The sequence below is a fragment of the Pipistrellus hanaki genome (assembly GCF_964339955.1).
Source record: "Pipistrellus hanaki genome assembly, chromosome: 3".
Classification (NCBI taxonomy): Eukaryota; Metazoa; Chordata; class Mammalia; order Chiroptera; family Vespertilionidae; genus Pipistrellus; species Pipistrellus hanaki.
Window position 1 is genome coordinate 142,697,837 of NC_140505.1, and position 18,774 is coordinate 142,716,610.

At 42.6% G+C, this 18,774-nt stretch overlaps 2 protein-coding genes across 2 annotated transcripts in view; both read left to right on the forward strand.

Moving 5' to 3' along the window:
• GALNT6 (polypeptide N-acetylgalactosaminyltransferase 6) overlaps positions 1-1,829 on the forward strand; it is a 40,258-nt gene extending 38,429 nt beyond the window's left edge. The window contains exon 12 of the transcript XR_014794463.1: positions 1,776-1,829. The gene's annotated coding sequence lies outside the window, so the exon portion shown is untranslated. The remainder of the gene's footprint in view (positions 1-1,775) is intronic.
• Positions 1,784-18,421, forward strand: CELA1 (chymotrypsin like elastase 1). Its single transcript, XM_084877520.1, has 8 exons — positions 1,784-1,917; positions 2,593-2,675; positions 3,816-3,916; positions 5,179-5,304; positions 6,490-6,626; positions 8,150-8,295; positions 16,347-16,496; positions 18,264-18,421. The coding sequence occupies exons 1-8, from the start codon at positions 1,878-1,880 to the stop codon at positions 18,279-18,281; spliced, it is 801 nt and encodes a 266-aa protein (XP_084733646.1). The 5' UTR covers positions 1,784-1,877; the 3' UTR covers positions 18,282-18,421.
• The last annotated feature ends 353 nt before the right edge of the window (positions 18,422-18,774 follow it).

Consider the following 18,774-nt stretch of genomic DNA (forward strand, 5'->3'; position numbering starts at 1 on the left):
TTGCGGGCTCGATCCCCAGTGTGGGACGTGCAGGAGACAGCTGATGAATGGTTCTTTCTCATCATTGATGTTTCTATCTCTCTCTCCCTCTCCCTTCCATTCTGAAATCAATAATAAAAATATATTTAAAAATAAAATATATTTTTAAAAAGGAAGAGAAATCCCCCCAAAATTTTTTAAATAAATAAAATAAAAAGTGCAACCAAAGCCACCATCTATGCCTACCACTAAGAGATGATGCGGGGCATGTAGATTTGACACTGGTTGTGAAAGTCTTAAATGTAGTCCTAAAGAATTTAGTTTTTCTTTTCTTTTTTTTTTTATAATCCTCACCTGAGGATATGTTTTTATTGATGTGAGAGAGAAAGAGAGAAACATCTATCCAGTTGCCTCCTCTATGCACCCCAACCTGCAACTCAGTATGTGCCCTGACCGGGAATTGAACCCACAATCTTTTTGGTGTAAGGAACAACACTCCAGCCAACTGAGCCATCTGGTTAGGACCCAAAGATTTTGGTTTTCAAGCAAATACAGATTGAGCTTCTCTGGGCCAGGCCACGAATACAGAGATGGATGTGATATTGGCCCTGCCCTTAAAGGTACACTTTAGAGTATGTGACGTTGAGGGGTAACTTTTAGGAGGCCCTAAACCCTCCTCTTAAACCCCTCATCCTAAGGCTAGAGCTGTCTCCTCACTCTCCAAAGAAGGGAGGAGGTGGGAGGAGAATGACAAAAGAGACCCTGGTCCCCAGTCCAGCTCAGCCCTCCTCCCCAAGCTCTCCTTTGTGTTAGAAAGTTGGGAATTAGACTAGAGAGGGAGCCCTCCAAGTTACCAGAGCATCATGGTTCACATTCCCCTGACTAGGTCAAGGACCTAAAAAGGTGACTGTTTGTTCAGAGCTCCTTCTAACAGCTTTTTCCCAGCCTCTCCTGTATCTGCAGACATGAAAAGTTGAATTCTGCAGTTCTAAAGACCTGGTGACTTCGCTGCTTCCCTCTAGCCTTCCAAGCTTCCCGGCTTTCCTCTGCCTAAAAAAAACCACTACACCCATAGTCCTCTGCTCTAGGGCCTCCCAACCCAAAGTCCTCTGCCTACCTCAAGGCATACTGCATCTCCCTCTTTCCTCTTCTACTGACTTTGATGGGCAGAGCCTTTCACCTCCTGCAGAACATGCTCACTCCTCCACTCTGCTCCTCCTGGCCTCTACCCTTATACCCCTCAAGTTATCTCACTATCCTAAGGGTTCCCTCTTCTAACTCTCCCACATGGTCCTCTGGGCGCTCTCCTTTCAGCTCTTTGAGTCTCCCCAAACCTGTTTCCTAGTAGCCCCTTCCACAGAGTTCTCTCTAATGCACCTGCTTTGCTTTTGCCTCCCCGAAAGACGTGTACAGACATATGTATGCGTCCCATCTCCCTCTCTGCACTGGGAGATGTTGCTGACTTTTCTTTCCTCTTGCTAGTCACTCTTTCCTTCCTCCAATCCTCTTTTACCCCCACCTCCTAGTGCATGGGATAGGTCTCTCTGTTTGTAGTGCCACTGAGGACAGTGAGGCAATGACATGCTACTAGGGGATCACCCTGAAGGAAAAACCAGTCCTGACTCTTCATCTTCTGAAAAAAATTTTGTTGGATGCTTTTCAACTAAAAGTAGATAATTAATTTAGCCCTGACCTTGTTCTGTCTTTGAATTACAGATAAATTAGTTTACTTGAAAAGAAATATTTTCATTTGTATTTCCATGTCACCTGTCATTTTCCCTGCCTTCCACCCACAGCCCCGCCAACTGGCAGGAAGGTTAGCAAAGCTGCTGATAAGAGGAGTATAATAGGGCTTGGGTCATGGTGAGGGGCCACTTGTGGTCTACTCCACTGGCAACATGCTGAGCTTCCTCGTCTTTGCCACCCTGGTCCTTTATGGTGAGTGGGTCATGTGGCCCGAGTTCTAGCAGGAGGGTCAGAAAGCTATCCCTAAGCCCAGACTTGCTCTCTACTCCAGAGCGGGTAGGACACTCTGCCTGTAAGTGTAGCAAAAATTTTACTCTCCTGGAGCCCATGACAGAAAAGTTTGGGGCCACTCTTGTGCAGGCCCCTCATGAAGCAGAGAGGCCTCTCCCAGGGGCCCGGGCTTCCCTACCTCCCCCACTGACAAGAAGACATCCTCAGCACTGCTGTCCATGCCCCCTGAGGAATCCTGCCCAAGCACCGTGTGCGCATGCGTGTGTGTGTGTGTGTGTGTGTGTGTGTGTGTGTGTGTGTGTGTTGTTGTTGTTGTTTTTGGGGGTAGGGTGGTAGTCAAGAAGGAGGGGGTTCCCGGCAGGCCTGAGGAAGGTTGAGACAAGGTGTCTCTGAGGCCCCAGCCTGGTGATTTGAGGTGGGTCCTTCACAGCATGCCAGAGTTCTGAGGACACGAGGGAAAGCAGAAGGCACTCAGACTTCCCTGCTTTCAAAAGAGGCTCAGCGAACTCACAGCGGGGGGCGGGGGCTCATTTGCTAGAGAGGAGCTGTGAATTTGCAGACAAAGCACAACTGCTATTCCCCATCCCCCTCCTCCCCCAACTTAGTCATCACTCACTTTTCTTCTGCCCCACAAAGGACACAGCACCCAGGACTTTCCGGAAACCAACGCCCGGGTAGTTGGAGGGGTTGAGGCCCGGAGGAATTCCTGGCCCTCTCAGGTGGGTGTTTCTTCACAGCGCCAGACTTCCAATAAAATGAGAGTCTCCTGGGCACTGATACACAGTATTACAGGTGTTTGTGTATGTCCTTATCAACAGGAAGCTCTCCAACTGCCTGAATTTTAGATTTTAAAGATGAAAGGGACCAGGCTTAGGTGGTTTTACTAAGAGCAAAAGGCTTGAAGGAGGGAATTTAAACACTAACCACACTCACTCTCCCAGACACACACCTAAACACAAATCACATTTACACTCCCAGCAACACCATCTGTGCCACATTAACAAGACTGTGTGCCAGACCCTCACTTCAAACTCCATATACCTTGACACTGTTACACACACACACACACAAACACACACACACACCTTCACACAGTATGTGTCACGCTTTCAAGTGCCTCCCTGCCCCCAAGCAGAGTGTGTTGTTTATTTGGCTAAAGAGTTTCCACTTTCACAACAGGACAGCGAGGCTCTGATTTAAGCAATTCTAAATGTATAAAATTGGCAAGTTGAGAGGAATCATTAAAATTAGAATTAAATCAATTTACAAAAGTTTGAGACCCAATTTTCAGAAGTTATTGTGTAATATGAGGTGATGAAGAAGACATGAATTGATAAAAATGAACATTTGAATGGTATTTCTAAATATTCCCTGAAGTAGGAAGACAGGGTCTATCTTGAAAACATTGGAGGGGAGGCTCTGAGACCTAAGCTTATGAGTCGTAGGTGATGGAGCAAATCCATAACTATATGTCCTTCCCAATAGAAAATGGGAATAGAAGGAAATGACTTCTTGGCTCTTTGCAACAACCTAGAGTTGGGGTGGGGGGACAGATACACTCCGTGTGTATGCTTTTACCTCCTCACACCCATCCATGTGTAAACAATAAACATCGCCCAACAATGGCGCACTCTTTCCTGCTGATCCCAGATCATCTACACAGCCTTTCTCATTACCACACCAGGTAGATACTATCAATCAATAGCAATTGACAAATCAAGTGAAATCTACTTGCCATCTCTAGCCCAGAAAGTTGGAGAATGTTTTGAGGGATGTCAGAAACTTAAGGGGTAACATAATTTGGGGCAAATGCTTTTAAGAAATACCACTTATTCTTCCTTTCTTCCCTCTCTGTCTAGATTTCCCTCCAGTACAGGTCCGGAGGTAACTGGTATCACACCTGTGGAGGGACCCTCATCAGACGGAACTGGGTGATGACAGCTGCTCACTGTGTGGACAAGTGAGAAAAACAAAGACCAGCTTTACTGAGCCCCTGAGGGGAAGAGTCTGGCCCTTCTGGAGAAATATATATCTCTGACCATCAGGGCAAGACTTTAAAAGTCTGGTTGGAGGCCTGTGGGAAGGCAGTACAATATAATGAAAAGTATAAATTTTGGCATTAGGCAAGCTCAGGTTCAAATCTCATTCCACCTTCTTCCAGCTATATGACCTTAGATAATTTACTTCTCTAAGTCCTCTTTCTCTCTAAAGTGAGGTAATAGCCGAAACCGGTTTGGCTCAGTGGTAGAGCGTCAGTCTGCAGACTGAAAGGTCCCAGGTTCGATTCCGGTCAAGGGCATGTACATTGGTTGCAGGCACATCCCTGGTAGGGGGTGTGCAAGAGGCAGCTGGTTGATGTTTCTCTCTCATTGACGTTTCTAGCTCTCTATCCCTCTCTTCTCCTCTCTGTAAAAAAATCAATAAAATATATATTAAAAAAATAAATAATAAAAATAAAGTGAGGTAATAAAACGTACTTTGTAGAGTTATTGTGAGGCTTAAGGAGGTAAATATTTGAGTGCCTAGTCAATGCCTGGCTGGTAACAATATTTTTAAATTGATCTTTATTGTTGAGAAAAAAAAGATGTCCTTTTTTTTATTGATTAAGGTATTACATATGTGTCCTTACCCCACCCTCCCATTGCCACCCCCCAGATGTCCCTTTTTTTAAAAATGTATCTTTATTGCTGGCTGGTAACAATTTTTCATATGGCACAATTGTCGGTTCTCAGTTGAGCATGTATCAGAATCTCCTGGCAGGCACAGATTGCCGGACTCCATCTAGCATTTTCTGATTTGGTAGGTACAGGGTGAGGCCTGATAGTCTGCATTTGTAGCAAGTTTCCAGGTCAAGCAGATGCTGCTGTTCCAGGGACCATGGTTTAAGAATTATTAGTCTAGAAATTTATACTTTCCTCAAAATTCCTCTGTGAGCTAAAAAGCCATTCTTTCATTTATATTCACCATATGATGTTTAGTTTAATGAACCGGGAAAATGTAGTTGATGGAATTTTTTTGTCCTCCCATGTTAATTAATTAGGAAATGAGAGAGCTTGTTATTTCCTCAATGTCCAGGACTTTTCATCCTTCCTCTGCTGGACCAGATAAGATGAGTTCCTGTCCTAGAGATAAGATATAAGCTGGTTTCCCAACTTTTCCCTAAGGGGGAAAGAGAAGGCTTGGGCATCCTGGATTAATCATGGCTTCCTTCTGTCACTCCAGCGGAATGACATTCCGTGTGGTGGTTGGAGACCACAACCTGAGCCAGAATGATGGCACTGAGCAGTACGTGAATGTGCAGAGGATCGTGGTGCATCCATACTGGAACAGCAATAACGTGGCTGCCGGGTAAGGACAAGACTGGGCTAGCCTTGGGCTGGGAAGTGGAGGGCTGACTAACTAGCAACAGGTTTTGGCTTTCTTCACATTCGTCCATGAGGACTTTGAGAATTCATATTTTGGAGAATTTGAGAATTTTTTTAACTTTCTGATATTTATTTGATCTAAGCTGGTTTGCATGATTGCATCACCTGAAGCTCTTTCTTCTACAGAGTTTAATGTTTCTATTTTTATTGTAATTTATTATTTACTAAAGGCCTGGTGCACAAAATTTGAGCACTTGGTGGGGGGAGGAGGTCCCTCAGCCTGGCCTGCGCCCTCTTGCAGTCTGGGAGCCATTGGGGGATGTCCAACTGATGGCTTAGGCCCACTCCCCCTGGGAAGCGGCCTAAGCTGTCAATCGGACATCCTTAGCACTGCTGCAGAGGCAGGAGAGGCTCCCACCACCTCCACTGCACTCGCGAGCCGTGAGCCCAGTTTCTGGTCTTCGGGCTGAGCGGCACTCCCCCTGTGAGAGCACACTGATCACTGGGGGGCAGCTCCAGCATTAAGCATCTTCCCCTTGGTGGTCAGTAAGCATCATAGTGACCAGTTGCTCTGCTGTTCAGTCAATTTGCATATTAGTCTTTTATTATATAGGATTTTATGAGATAGACTTCATCAACAAAAGTAAATTTCTTAAAATGAATCTTTGTCCTAGCCGGTTTGGCTCAGTAGATAGAGCATTGGCCTGCAGATTGAAATGTCCTAGGTTCGATTTCGGTCAAGGGCATGTACCTTGGTTGCGGGCACACCCCCAGTAGGGGGTGTTGCAGGAGGCAGCTGATCGATGTTTCTCTCTCATCAATATTTCTAATTCTCTATCCCTCTCCCTTCCTCTCTGTAAAAAAAATCAATAAAATATATGTTTTTTAAAAATTAATCTTAAATGTGAAAACTTCACCAGCAAGTGCTGTTATTTAAATTATAATGTCCTAAACAATCCAATGTATAATGACTCAAGTTTGAGATTTAGCAAGTCATCTCCCTTCTTCTTCAAAATCATTGATTTCCAATTCTATGGGGTCACAAGGCTAGGGGAGGGTCTGCCCATATGCCCACCTGAGGCCTGAGGCCTGAGGCCTGAGACTTGAGACCTGTTCAGCCATGGGCAGCTGGCCCACGAATGAGCAGCTCTTTTCTTCCCTCCTGTAGTTATGACATCGCCCTGCTGCGCCTGGCCCAGAGTGTTACCCTCAACAACTACGTCCAGCTGGGTGTTCTGCCACGGGAGGGAACCATCCTGGCTAACAACAGTCCCTGCTACATCACAGGCTGGGGCAGGACCAGAAGTAAGTCACCTACATGAGTACCGTCTACCACATGAATCTTGATTAGCTGAGCTTCTAGGGTACAATTTTCTGTAATACTAGGTATTCATAGCCAGAAGCCAAGAAACCACAAAGGAACCAGAGATAAAATAACTGAGACATGAAATCAAGCTAAGAACAGGCAATGGAATCAAGGTAGAGAGTCATAGACTCTTATAACTCAAAAAGCAAACCAACAGCAAAAACAAACCACATTACTTAGCTCAGCATTATATACAAGTCTCTTAACATGAGGAAACTGAGGCCAAAGGAAATTAAACACTCTGTACAAGATCACATTACTAGTTAGTAACTACTGATCTGGGGCTGGAACCCAGGTATCCTGGCTCCCACTCCTGGAGGTAGTCATTACACCATTGTTCTACCTCCATAGATAGTCACTGGGTTTTGGGTTGGAGTGAGTGAACTAATGTAGCTGTAGGTCCAGAAAAGTCAAAGCAGATGAGGCCTCCACCTCCTTCCGGTCATCATGGGAAATTTTCTGGTAAGGAATGTTATTCAGATAAAATAGAAAGGTGGGAGAGGCTATGAGCAGAGATAGTTAAGAAGGGCAGAGATATTAGGCCTGACATGGAAGTCTATCAGCCACCAGGCAGTAGCTGAGCTCTGAAAGAGAGGCAAGGCCTTGCTATGAGCAGCCAGTCTCCGGGGAAAACCTGGAGCTGAGAGACATACTTCTAATCCAGCTCTGCTCTCAGTTCACTTAATGTCATTGCGGTTCAATTTCATGATCTTTAACATGAAAGGGTTGTAAAGATCCAAAGAAATAATTCATGTGCAAAGGCTTTGAAAAATCAAAGAGCCAGATAAAGAAAAGGTGCACCAAGCTCTTAAGAAATGCAAACAAGGGTACACAATCCCATTTCTGCTTCATGTATACAGTGTAAGGAAAAAAACAGGACAGGCAGATAAGTTATCAAAAAATGATTCTAGTTACTTCGCTGGGTATCCATGAGAAAAAAAAGAAAAAGAAAAAGAAAAAGAAAAAAGGCAGGAGTAGGATTGGTCGTGGTTGTTTTTTAATCTGTATTATTTGTGTGTTTTTAAATATATTTTTTATTGATTTCAGAGAGGAAGGGAGAGGGAGAAATAAACAGAAACATCAACGATGAGAGAGAATCGTTGATTGGCTGCCTCCCGTACGCCTCCCACCAGGGATCGAGCCTTCAGCCCTGGGAATGCACCCTTAACTGGAACCCCTGGACCCTTCAGTCTGCAGGCCAACGTGCTATCCACTGAGCCAAACTAACTAGGACTAGGATTGGTTTTTTAGAAGTGGGGAACAGTAATCAAGGATGACACCCTAAACTAAGGAAAGAGCCTATTGATTTCATATAAAGAGAGGGGAAGGAGGATCTATGACATGCAGTGGGCAGAAAGGAGCTTGCCCAGAGTTCAGCTTTCATCAGAGCTTGGGAAGGTTTGGGAGAATGTGGAAGGTTTTTCCCTTGGGGCTGATCTCCAATGCTGTGTGTCCTGTTTAGCCAATGGACAGCTGGCCCAGACCTTGCAGCAGGCTTACCTGCCCACTGTGGACTACGCCACCTGCTCCAGCCCCTCCTACTGGGGCTCCACTGTGAGGAACACCATGGTGTGCGCTGGAGGAGATGGCGCTCGCTCTGGATGCCAGGTGAGCACATGTAGAAAGTCTCTAAAGTCCCACCCCAGAGCCCTCCCCTCTCTGCCTACCACTTCCCACCTTTTCCTTACCCACTGTTCCACACTTACACCCCCTGTACAGATTCAACTTTCTACTCTCATTTCTGAATGAGAATGATTCTTGGCTAGTAACTCTATGCTCACAAGATCTCAAAGTTGAAAAAAAAAATCTTAAAAATGCATCTTGCCTAGAGGCCCCACCTCAAAAGCTTGTATGTGGTCTAGTATTTGTGTTGGTATATGTTCTTTAGAATTTGTTCATGACCTAGACTCTTTATGGATGCAGTGGGGCTAAGCCTGGAGTGATGGTTGTAATTTTGTATAAGGTAGCTCCCCTTAGAGGAGCTACAAGAATGATCAATCTATTGATAAATGATCAATAGCTCCTCTATTTCCACTCTTTCACTTCACTAGTATTTACAGCCATGCATATGGGTGAATAGAGTAGGGAAAAGTGCCCAAATGGTTTTATAATAGTATAAACATAATTTTCTCTTTAAACAAGATCAATCAGCAATATACCATCTTACAGATTTTTTAAAAATATATTTTATTGGTTTTTTACAGAGAGAAAGAGAGAGGGATAGAGAATTAGAAACATTGATGAGAGAGAAACATCGATCAGCTGCCTCCTGCACACACCCCCACTGGGGATGTGCCCGCAACCAAGGTACATGCCCTTGACCGGAATCCAACCTGGGACCTTTTAGTCTGCAGGCCGACGCTCTATCCACCGAGCCAAACTGGTTAGGGCTACAGATTTCTTAATGCAATTCAACAAATGGTCTTTATTAGCTACTAAATAAAATACCAGATACTGTGCTAAATGCTAGGGATACAAAGATAAATCAAACACAGTGGAGAAATGAGAGAACATTATAATATATAATATGATTAATGAAGATATGCACCCGGTGATAGGGAAGTCCAAAAAATAGGTACTTACCTCTAACTGTTGGGATCTGAAAAGACTTGCCTTCCCTGAGAAAGTGGAATCTGCAGTGAGTCCTGAGAGTTAAACAGGAGAAGGAGGGAAAGATATTCAGAAAGAGATACCGCATGAAGAAAGCCATGCACCAAGAATCTAGGTAGGACACACACAGAATTATAGGGTGTTCCCTACAGCTAGCTGGAGCAGAGGTCGAAGCCCACAAGCGTCCAAATCCAGCCTGTTGCCTGTTTTTGTTTGGCCCTTGAGCTAAAAATGATTTTTACATTTTTAAATGGTTGTGGGGGTGGGAATAACAGAATAATATGTCATAACACGTGAAAAATATAAAAATTCAATGTTCATAAAAATATTTTAGTGGAAAACAGTATAGTTGTTTCTTGTGTATTGTTTATGGCAGCTTTTACAGAATTGAGTAGTTGTAGCAGAGCCTGCAAAGCCTAAGATATTTACTATTGGCCGTTAACAGAAAAAGTTTGCTGACTCCTTGAGCTAGAACATAAACTATTACCATACTAGGGAATGTCAGGAGATGACACTCGGGTCAAGTAGGAGCCACATGACATAGGGCTTTAAATGTCATGCTTGGGGAACATGAACTTTATCACTTAGGTACTGGGAAATTATTGAAGAGTTTCAAACAGAATAGCATGATCAGATTTGCCTTTTAGAAACACTCTCTGATGGCAAGATAATCATGTTTTTTTAAGAGGACAAGATTGGCAGGGAGATTGGTTAGGAGACTGTTGTAATTATCCAGGCCAAAAAAAAAAAAAAAAAAAAAAATGGGGGTCTGAATTAGGGCCGTGGAGAAGAGGGAAGAAGGAGGACAGGGGATGACCTACAGGCATTTGGTTTAAGTTATTTGGGAGAGAGGTTTGCTCCCTCAAATGAGACAAGATTTATAGGGTTTGAGAGGAAAGGTGAAGAGTTTAGTTCTGGATAAGTTGATTCTGAGATCCCTGTGAGATTCAGATATAGTTAACTGGTAAGAAATGAGATATAAAGAAAGCGGAACCTGAGTAAGAGAACTGGGCTAGAGATACCCTTAACAACAACTGAGACACTCCCTCCCCACCCCTCACCTCCAAGGAAACCACTAGAAAAAGAGCAGTGACTTAGCAGAACTGCAATAACATAAATACGAGAGTGCTTCAGGGAGATATGTGGAAGACAAAGAACCCATAAAGATCTAAGAGGGACTAGTGGCAAGAGAAAAATAAGAGTTTTATTAAAGCTCAAAAAATATGGATAGGTCATCACAAATAAACAGTTCAGCCAGATTCACAGTAGATAATTGAAAGTGACTATTTGGCAGTGGGTGAGTCACTGGCAACTATGGCAAGAACAGTTCCAGTGGAGTGGTGATGGCAGAGACTCAAGGGTAAGGAAGAAGAGGCAATAAAAACATAGCAAGGGACCAGCTGGTATGGCTCCATGGTTGAGCATCAATCCATGAACCAGGAGATCATGGTTCAATACCCAGTCAGGGCACATGCCAGGGTTGTGGACCTGATCCCCAGGAGAAGGACAAGCAAGAGGCAGCCAATTGATGATTCTCTCTCATCATGATGTTTCTCTCTCTCTCTCTCTCTCTCTCTGAAATCAATAAAAACATATAAAATATTTTTTTAAAACATAGCAAAGAAATGTAGACACTCTTTCAAGAATCTTGGGTGAAAGAGAGGAACAAAAAAAGTCTGGTAGCTTTAAGAGGAATGAGAAGTCAAAAAAGAGATGGACCTTTTAAGAGGGAAGAAAAGTAAGTGTGTTGAAAAGGCAGAAAGAGAAGGATCCTTTACAGTAGGGGTGTCGAACTCAATCAGAGAAGGGGCCAAAATCTAAAATCCAGCCTAAATCGCGGGCCGAATGGTTTACTGAACAGTCATAAACTGACAATGTCATAAACTGACAGTGGAGTGCAGTGATGACAGCGCGGTGCGGGCCACATTGCAAGGCCTGGCGGGCTGGATTTGGCCCGCGGGCCTTGTGTTTGACACATGTGCTTTACAGTCAAAGAGAGGGAATGAATGGATAGCATAAGTTCCCAATGGAAACAAAAAATATGGAACCAAGAGCACAGGTGGAGCTGGCTTTGGGCAGGGAGAGGGATGCCAAAATGTGCATAAACATGATTGTGTATGCTGGGTACATGGAAGTTGACAAGTGTTCTGCATTACTGCTTTTATCTACTCATGAAGTAGGAGTCAAACTGGATATTGAAACTGAAGAGGAAATCACTGTATGGGTCTGGATTAGTTAAAGTGAATGGGAGAGCCGGGACCGGTTTGGCTCAATGGATAGAGCGTCGGCTTGGGGACTGAAGGGCCCCGGGTTCGATTCCAGTCAAGAACATGTACCTTGGTTGCGGGCATATCCCCAGTAGGGAATGTGCAAGAGGCAGCTGATCGATGACTCTCTCTCATTGATGTTTCTAACTCTCTATCTCTCTCCCTTCCTCTCTGTACAAAAATCAATAAAATATATATTTTTTAAAAAAATAAAAAATAAAATAAAGTGAATGGGAGAAGGATAGGCCTCCAAAATATTACTGATAGGCTGAGATTAGACATTACACAATAATCATTCAAAGATCCAGTTATAGAGAATGGATTAATCCAGGACTAGATTTTCTTGCATTACCAGGGCAAAAGACAAGAATGCAAATCAAATGCAAGGTCCAAGCAAGGGGAAGGAGGAAGAGAAGCCAGCAGGAGACTGGTAGGCTGGCTGAAATAACAGAAGCAAAAGACTGTGTTTTTTTTGTGAGCATTTAGTACTATGGAAGGTGACCAAATCTTCCTAGTTTTCCCAGGACTTCTCCAGTGTTAAAACTTAAGAGTCCTGTATCCTAGGAACTTTAAATGCAAGGAGGGACAAAAAAGAAACTAAGACAACCTCTCAGGTCCTTCACGGCCAGCTTAACCTATAACCTCTTAGGTTTAACCTTCTTGAGTTAATTCACTTCCCAGGGTCTTTTTTAAATTTTATCTATATATATATAAAAGCCCAGCGACCATTAAGTCCAAACGACCAGAACGACTGGTCGCTATGACACGAACTGACCACCAGTGGGCAGACACTCAACACAGGAACCGCCCTCTGGTGGTCAGTGCGCTCCCACAGCAGGAGCGCCACTCAGCCAGAAGCTGGGCTCATGGCTGGTGAGCACAACGGCGGTGGCTGGAGCCTCCCCTGCTTCCATGGCAGCACTAAGGAGATGCAAGACAAGCGGTAAGGAGCGAGCTGGTGGGCAGTTAGGAGCAAGGGGTCCCGGATTGCAAGAGGGATGTCCAACTGCTCGTTTAGGCCCAATTGGTTTAGGCTGTCAGTCATCCCCCAAGCGGTCCCAGATTTGGGCAGGGAGAGGGATGCCAAAATGTGCATAAACATGATTGTGTATGCTGGGTACATGGAAGTTGACAAGTGTTCTGCATTACTGCTTTTGTCTACTCATGAAGTAGGAGTCAAACTGGATATTGAAACTGAAGAGGAAATCACTGTATGGGTCTGGATTAGTTAAAGTGAATGGGAGAGCCGGGACCGGTTTGGCTCAATGGATAGAGCGTCGGCTTGAAAGGTGGAAGGCCGGGCCTGAGGGACACCCCACCACCACCCCCGCCCCAATGAATTTCATGCATCAGGCCTCTAGTTTTTTAAATCATAGAAATATCGTTTAAGTAATAGAAATATCTCTTTAGTCTCTTTTATTGTCCTTATTTTTATTTTACTGTATTTTTTGTCTTTCATGCCATTGATATTTTTGAAGAGTCCAATTGTTCATAATCAGTTTCAAAGAGAGGTAGCCAAGGGGGTCATCCAGCTTTAGAGCTCAGGAACTGACACATAACTTAAGATGTTATCCAGGGGGGTTAGCCAGGGGCTTAATCTTGTGACTTTTTTTTTTTTTTTAAGATATATGTTATTGATTTTTTACAGAGAGGAAGGAAGAGGGACAGAGAGCTAGAAATATTGATGAGAGAGAAACATTGATCAGCTGCCTCCCGCACATCTCCCACTGGGGATGCACCCGCAACCAAGGCACATGCCCTTGACTGGAATAGAACTTGGGACCTTTCAGTTTGCAGGCCTGAGCCAAACCAGTCAGGGCTAATCTTGTGACTTTTAGTCAAAACTGGGTTATTGTCTTCTGCTGCTTGGAGGTCAACAATCACCCACGGTGAGAAACTAAGGTCAGGTCAGTGAAATGTTAAGTTCTAGAGGCTGGGAGTCCAGTCAAGGTGTCAGCAGGTTTGGTTCTTGTTGGGCCTTTCTCCTTAGCTATCAGATGGTCACCTTGCTGAGTCCTCATTTGGTCTTTTCTCATCCGTGGTGTTCTCTGTGTCCAAATTTCTTCTCTCCCAGGGTCTTGAATTCTGAAAAAACTAGAGTACTTCTCTTCTGGTTGCCATTCCAAATCGACAATTCTCGAAGATAATTATGTCTCTGGGTCCCTTCCCACCGGAGTTTTCCAAATGGTGTACTTTCTAGGTTTTCAGACTTCTGTGTCCCCAACCCCTTTCCTGAGAGTGAATTCATTGAGCTTCTCTGACCTCAATCCACGTACTACCACTGAGTTCTTGTCTGTCTCTTCCTTCTGTCCTGAAATCCTCAGCCATGCCCTCCATCTCTCCAGAGCCTTTGTTTCTTTTCAGATCCATTAGCTTAAGACACTGTATTACATATCATTCAATTACTTTCCTATAGTCCAGAAGTATTCTCAAATCCCTATTAGAATTTGGGTAGAAGAGGTTTAGATTGTTTTTTTTGTTTGTTTGTTTTAAGTACAATAATATAAACAAAACATCTACTTTGCCTAAACATTAGTTCAGGTGGGGTACAGCTAGTTCCTTTTTAAAACAAATCACCGATTTGAACTTTTGGTCTCTTTCCCTAGTTCTTTTCTTTTCTTCTTCTTCTTTTTTTTTTAGCTTTAATTTTATTTATTTATTTTTTTATAGAAGTTTCAGGTTTTTTATTTTTTTATTTTTTTATTTTTTTAAATATATTTTATTGATTTTTTTTTACAGAGAGGAAGGGAGAGAGATAGAGAGATAGAAACATTGATGAGAGAGAAACATCGACCAGCTGCCTCTTGCACATCCCCTACCGGGGATGTGCCCGCAACCAATGTACATGCCCTGGACCGGAATCGAACCTGGGACCTTTCAGTCCGCAGACCGACGCTCTACCACTGAGCCAAACCGGCCTTGGCTTTTAGCTTTAATTTTATATTGAAACTATACATATTAAATTGCTTAAGGTGGCAAATAAAATTATGAGGCTTAATAATGGAAAAGAATAGTCATTGTGTTCCTTCCACCACTTGAGCTCCTGCTCCTTAAAAGGAACTATTTTCAACTCTTTTCAGCTGACTTTTGGTTTCCACTTCCACACCTCTCTAAAAATATATATAGTTATATTGCTACTTAATTTTTCAGTTCAGGCATTATGAGAGATGTGGATATCTCTTTCTTTTACACATTTTTACTTGCCCCCAAGCATGAACTTTTTCCATCACCACCTCAAACTCCAAAAAATAATTTTTATTAGATTAACATTTAATGTTTGTTATAATTATATAAAATGCGATTCACAACCAAACCAGGTATTCTAGGATTAATTTTCATTTCCTGCATAACTTTGTATTCCTTGGAATACATTTATTTGCATAATATGTACTCAACTTATTGCTAATTCAACCCCATACTCTCAATTAATTTGTAAGTGACCTATTTTATCTTCTCTTGTCCCTAGTGTTCTGTGTCTTGATATGGATCTGTTTGCATTCATCATGAGGGACACTTACTAGCTTTTTTTTTTTTTTTTTGGAAACTCCAGAGCTTTGTTTCTGAAAATATATATTATTGGTATTTCCTCCTCTCCATTTTTATTTTTTCTTTCTTTCTAGAATTTGTTATTCATAAGTTTACCTCCTAAACTGGTCCTCTTATTTTCTCTATATTTTGTTTGTTTGTTCTACCTTTCTTCCAATACTTCCAATATTTCATTTCTACTATCACATTCATAATTTCCAAAGGCTTTTTATTTTCAAATGTTCTATTAATAGCATACTGTTCTTGTATCATGGATGAAATATTAATCATATTTTTATTGTTTGTTTTCTTCTCTCTGCATAATCTTGGTTGCCTTTGTTTATTTCTTTGTCTCTTCCTTTGATCTTCATTTTTATATTAGAGGCTTTCTTCAAATGTTTGGTAATCCTTGACCGTCTGCTCTTACTTTAGAGTGGGGTGATTAAGAAGTGGATAGGTAGCTCTGAATTTAGGTGGCATTTATCTATAGTGAACTACTTTGTCAGGTGATCTGGCTAAGCTATTTCATTTGGGGGACTTTCAATGTCAGTATCTTTAGGTTTGTTCTCTTGTGCTGTCAGATTCTCCTGAGAAATACCTTCCAATTTTATGCCTATTATTATAGAACTGGCATTCTTGAAACTGAGTAAGAAGCATCTCAAGGTCATATTCTATAAACCCAGGTTCTTGATTCTAAGTCTGAGCATGTAACCATTACCCAATACATTACTTTCTCTTCTCTCTATCCCAGTTTAGTTTAACATGTATTGACTACATATCCTGTGTTTAAATGTTTAGTCTAATTAGACCCATTGGTCTAAACGCTGGGGATAAAGAAATCATTAGAACACCCTACGTCTCCCATCCCAGGTTCAATTTAGGCCAATAAAAACCATTAAACTTGTAGCTGTTCAAAGTTCTGTGTTAGCATTGTAGAAAGGAAATTGTCATCAAAACATAGCTCCTGTCTCAAGCTCTTAGCTATGCGTGGGAGGTAGAAACAAATTATGAAACCAAAATGCAAGGCAGAACATGACATAAATAATGCAAAAGAAAGGAAGAAGTACTGTGGTTGTTTAGAAAGGAAGATGAGATTCATCTTGATTGTGGGATTATGAAGCAAGTGGTGATGTGAATTGGAGTTTTAAAACTGTACAGAATTTTACAGAGATGGGGGGTGGGCAGGATGTAAGCAAGAGCAAAGGCCCAAAGATCAAAATATCTGTTTTTTCAGGACTCTGCTTTTATTTCCTGCAGGGTGATTCTGGAGGCCCCCTCCACTGCTTGGTGAATGGTCAGTACGCTGTCCATGGAGTGACCAGCTTTGTGTCCAGCCAGGGCTGTAATGTCTCCAGAAAGCCCACAGTCTTCACCCGGGTCTCTGCTTACATCTCTTGGATGAATAATGTGAGTCTTCTCAAATAATGGGTTGAAATAGGGTCACCTGGAGACCTGTGCACTGGCTGGGTTGAAGAGTAAAAGTTGGGAAGGGGAAACCATCATTTTCTTCATCACATTCATATGTTTACTCCTTTCCAGCTCCCCCCTGCGCTCTCCCCTTACCCCCCCCACCCCCGCCAGTGCACTTTCCCTCAATAATTATACCACCCTGAGTTTCCCTTCACATACCCACTAAGTAGGCTACACCATATTGTTTACTGCTTAGGGTAAGATGGTGATGGTGATGACAACAAATCTGGCATTTATCACAGCTGTCCTAAGTTAAAGTCAAGAAAAGACAGCTTCAGAAGGCCTGCATGCTCCTGGGCAAGGGAAGAGGCACTAGCAATCTCTCATATTACGAGAATTTGCTCTACTCTTTGAGGTTTTACCACTTTAAACAATGTTTGAGGGTTAGATGAAACTCTACTGATACTGATTTAGTGGGAAGAGACTCAAAGTCATCTCACCTGTGCCTTGCAGCCTTCTAACTCATTCTGGAGTCTTGTGGTATGAACATTAACTCACAACCATTGCGAAGTCTGTCCTTGCCACTAAATCCTGGGTATCTATATATATATAAAAGGCTAAGTGTCCATCAGACTGGTAGCTATGATGCACACTACCACCAGAGGACAGACACTCAACGCAGGAGCTGCCGTGATGCACACTGGTCATTTAAAAATAAATGGCACCTCAGACCTGGTGCCAACAAACCAACATTCGACTTCCCCCAAGTGGGACACAGGCCCTACCACCACCCTGGAGCAATATCTCACCAAATCGCAGCCAAGACCTCATGGTACAAAATGAGGCCCATAGCCCAGCCAGTCGCTTTGGGCACCGGGTAATGACATCACATAGCAATGCCCAGCCTCCTCTCCCTAACGTCTAACCTTCTTGGAGTTTCTTCAGCCAGGAACATGACTTGCTTTATAGCCAGGTGCAAACATTTTACACTTTAACCAAATTTTTGTGAATCATTTTCACATGTCTCGTCACATTTGATCCTCACAGAAGTCCTGGAGTAGGTAGATAGGAGACTCAGTAGAATCCTATTTTCTTTTCATTAGCAGGAAAATGGAAATTTAGAAAGTTTAGAAACTTGACCCGATTGAAAAGAAAAAAGAAATGGTGGACCTTGAAAATGTCTTCAGGTTTTCTCACTGCGCAGAATATAGTCAAACACTGCTGCAATATTTTATCCTTTGTTCTCCCTGCATGATCTACAATAATAATGTCCTTCATGTTGCTATTTACTGCTGTGTTGTTCACAATTACCTGAAAGAGGAGTCTAGGTGCTTCACTGGGCTGGAAAAAGATTAGCTAAATCAGAAAGCAGGTCTAATTAAGCAAGTTTAATATATATATATAGAGAAGGTTGACTTGCACATGTGCAATACATATAAAGCACTCACTGGTGCCAATCACATGAGTGTGTTTTGATCTGTCATTTGTCGATCATGAATTTGGTTGACACTTCTATTATAAAGAAAGGGCGAATAACAATATTAAAATATTTCTTCTAATTAATTTCCTTTCAATGTGCATGAATCCGTGCACCGAGACACTAGTGTGTCCATAACATTGAACTGTCTTGACACAGCTGCCCTACAACCTCTTAACTCCCTATAAACCCAGTATAGGGCCATGCGCAACTAGGAACCCTGAAGGAAAAAAGAAAGGATGTAGGCAGAAATAACTGACTGTGGATATAACTTGCTTTTCCTTCAGGTCATTGCCAACAACTGAACATCTTCCTGAGTAAAACAGCCATGCCAAGATAATCCTTTAATTCGCAGCAGCACTTGAGGCCATCAAGAAAAAAACATTCTAGGAGATTACTGAACCAGATACAGAAATGCAAATAAAACTGCATACACATTACCAAACTGTGTCTTCTTATTTGTAATTAAGCTCTCTAGAAAAATGCAGTTATAGGTCTCAAGTTGGATTTCACCACATTTCTGGGCTGGTTCTTCCATTTTCTGCCACAAAATATCAGTTCACAAACTAAGCCAAGTGGGAGTGGTTTTATATTATCCTTTTTAAATTATCTTATGTTCTACTGATTGATTAATCTACCCATCTGCCCTCCTCCAATGCATATTTTCTATATACAAAGGCACAGAGTATTTTTAAATGTTCCTGAGTGACAAAATGTGTTCTGATCTTCCAGGTACACTGTAGGCTCCTTCTTCTTTTGTTTCCCCTTCAGTGCCTAGACCAAGTGCTCACCCCAAGG

Bases quoted from the DNA above. Each gene is read 5' to 3' on its own strand.
- CELA1 (XM_084877520.1), top strand. From the start codon at position 1,878: ATGCTGAGCTTCCTCGTCTTTGCCACCCTGGTCCTTTATG. The intron at 1,918-2,592 runs GTGAGTGGGTCA...TGCCCCACAAAG, and splicing joins TGCCACCCTGGTCCTTTATG to GACACAGCACCCAGGACTTT. The intron at 3,917-5,178 runs GTGAGAAAAACA...CTGTCACTCCAG, and splicing joins GCTGCTCACTGTGTGGACAA to CGGAATGACATTCCGTGTGG.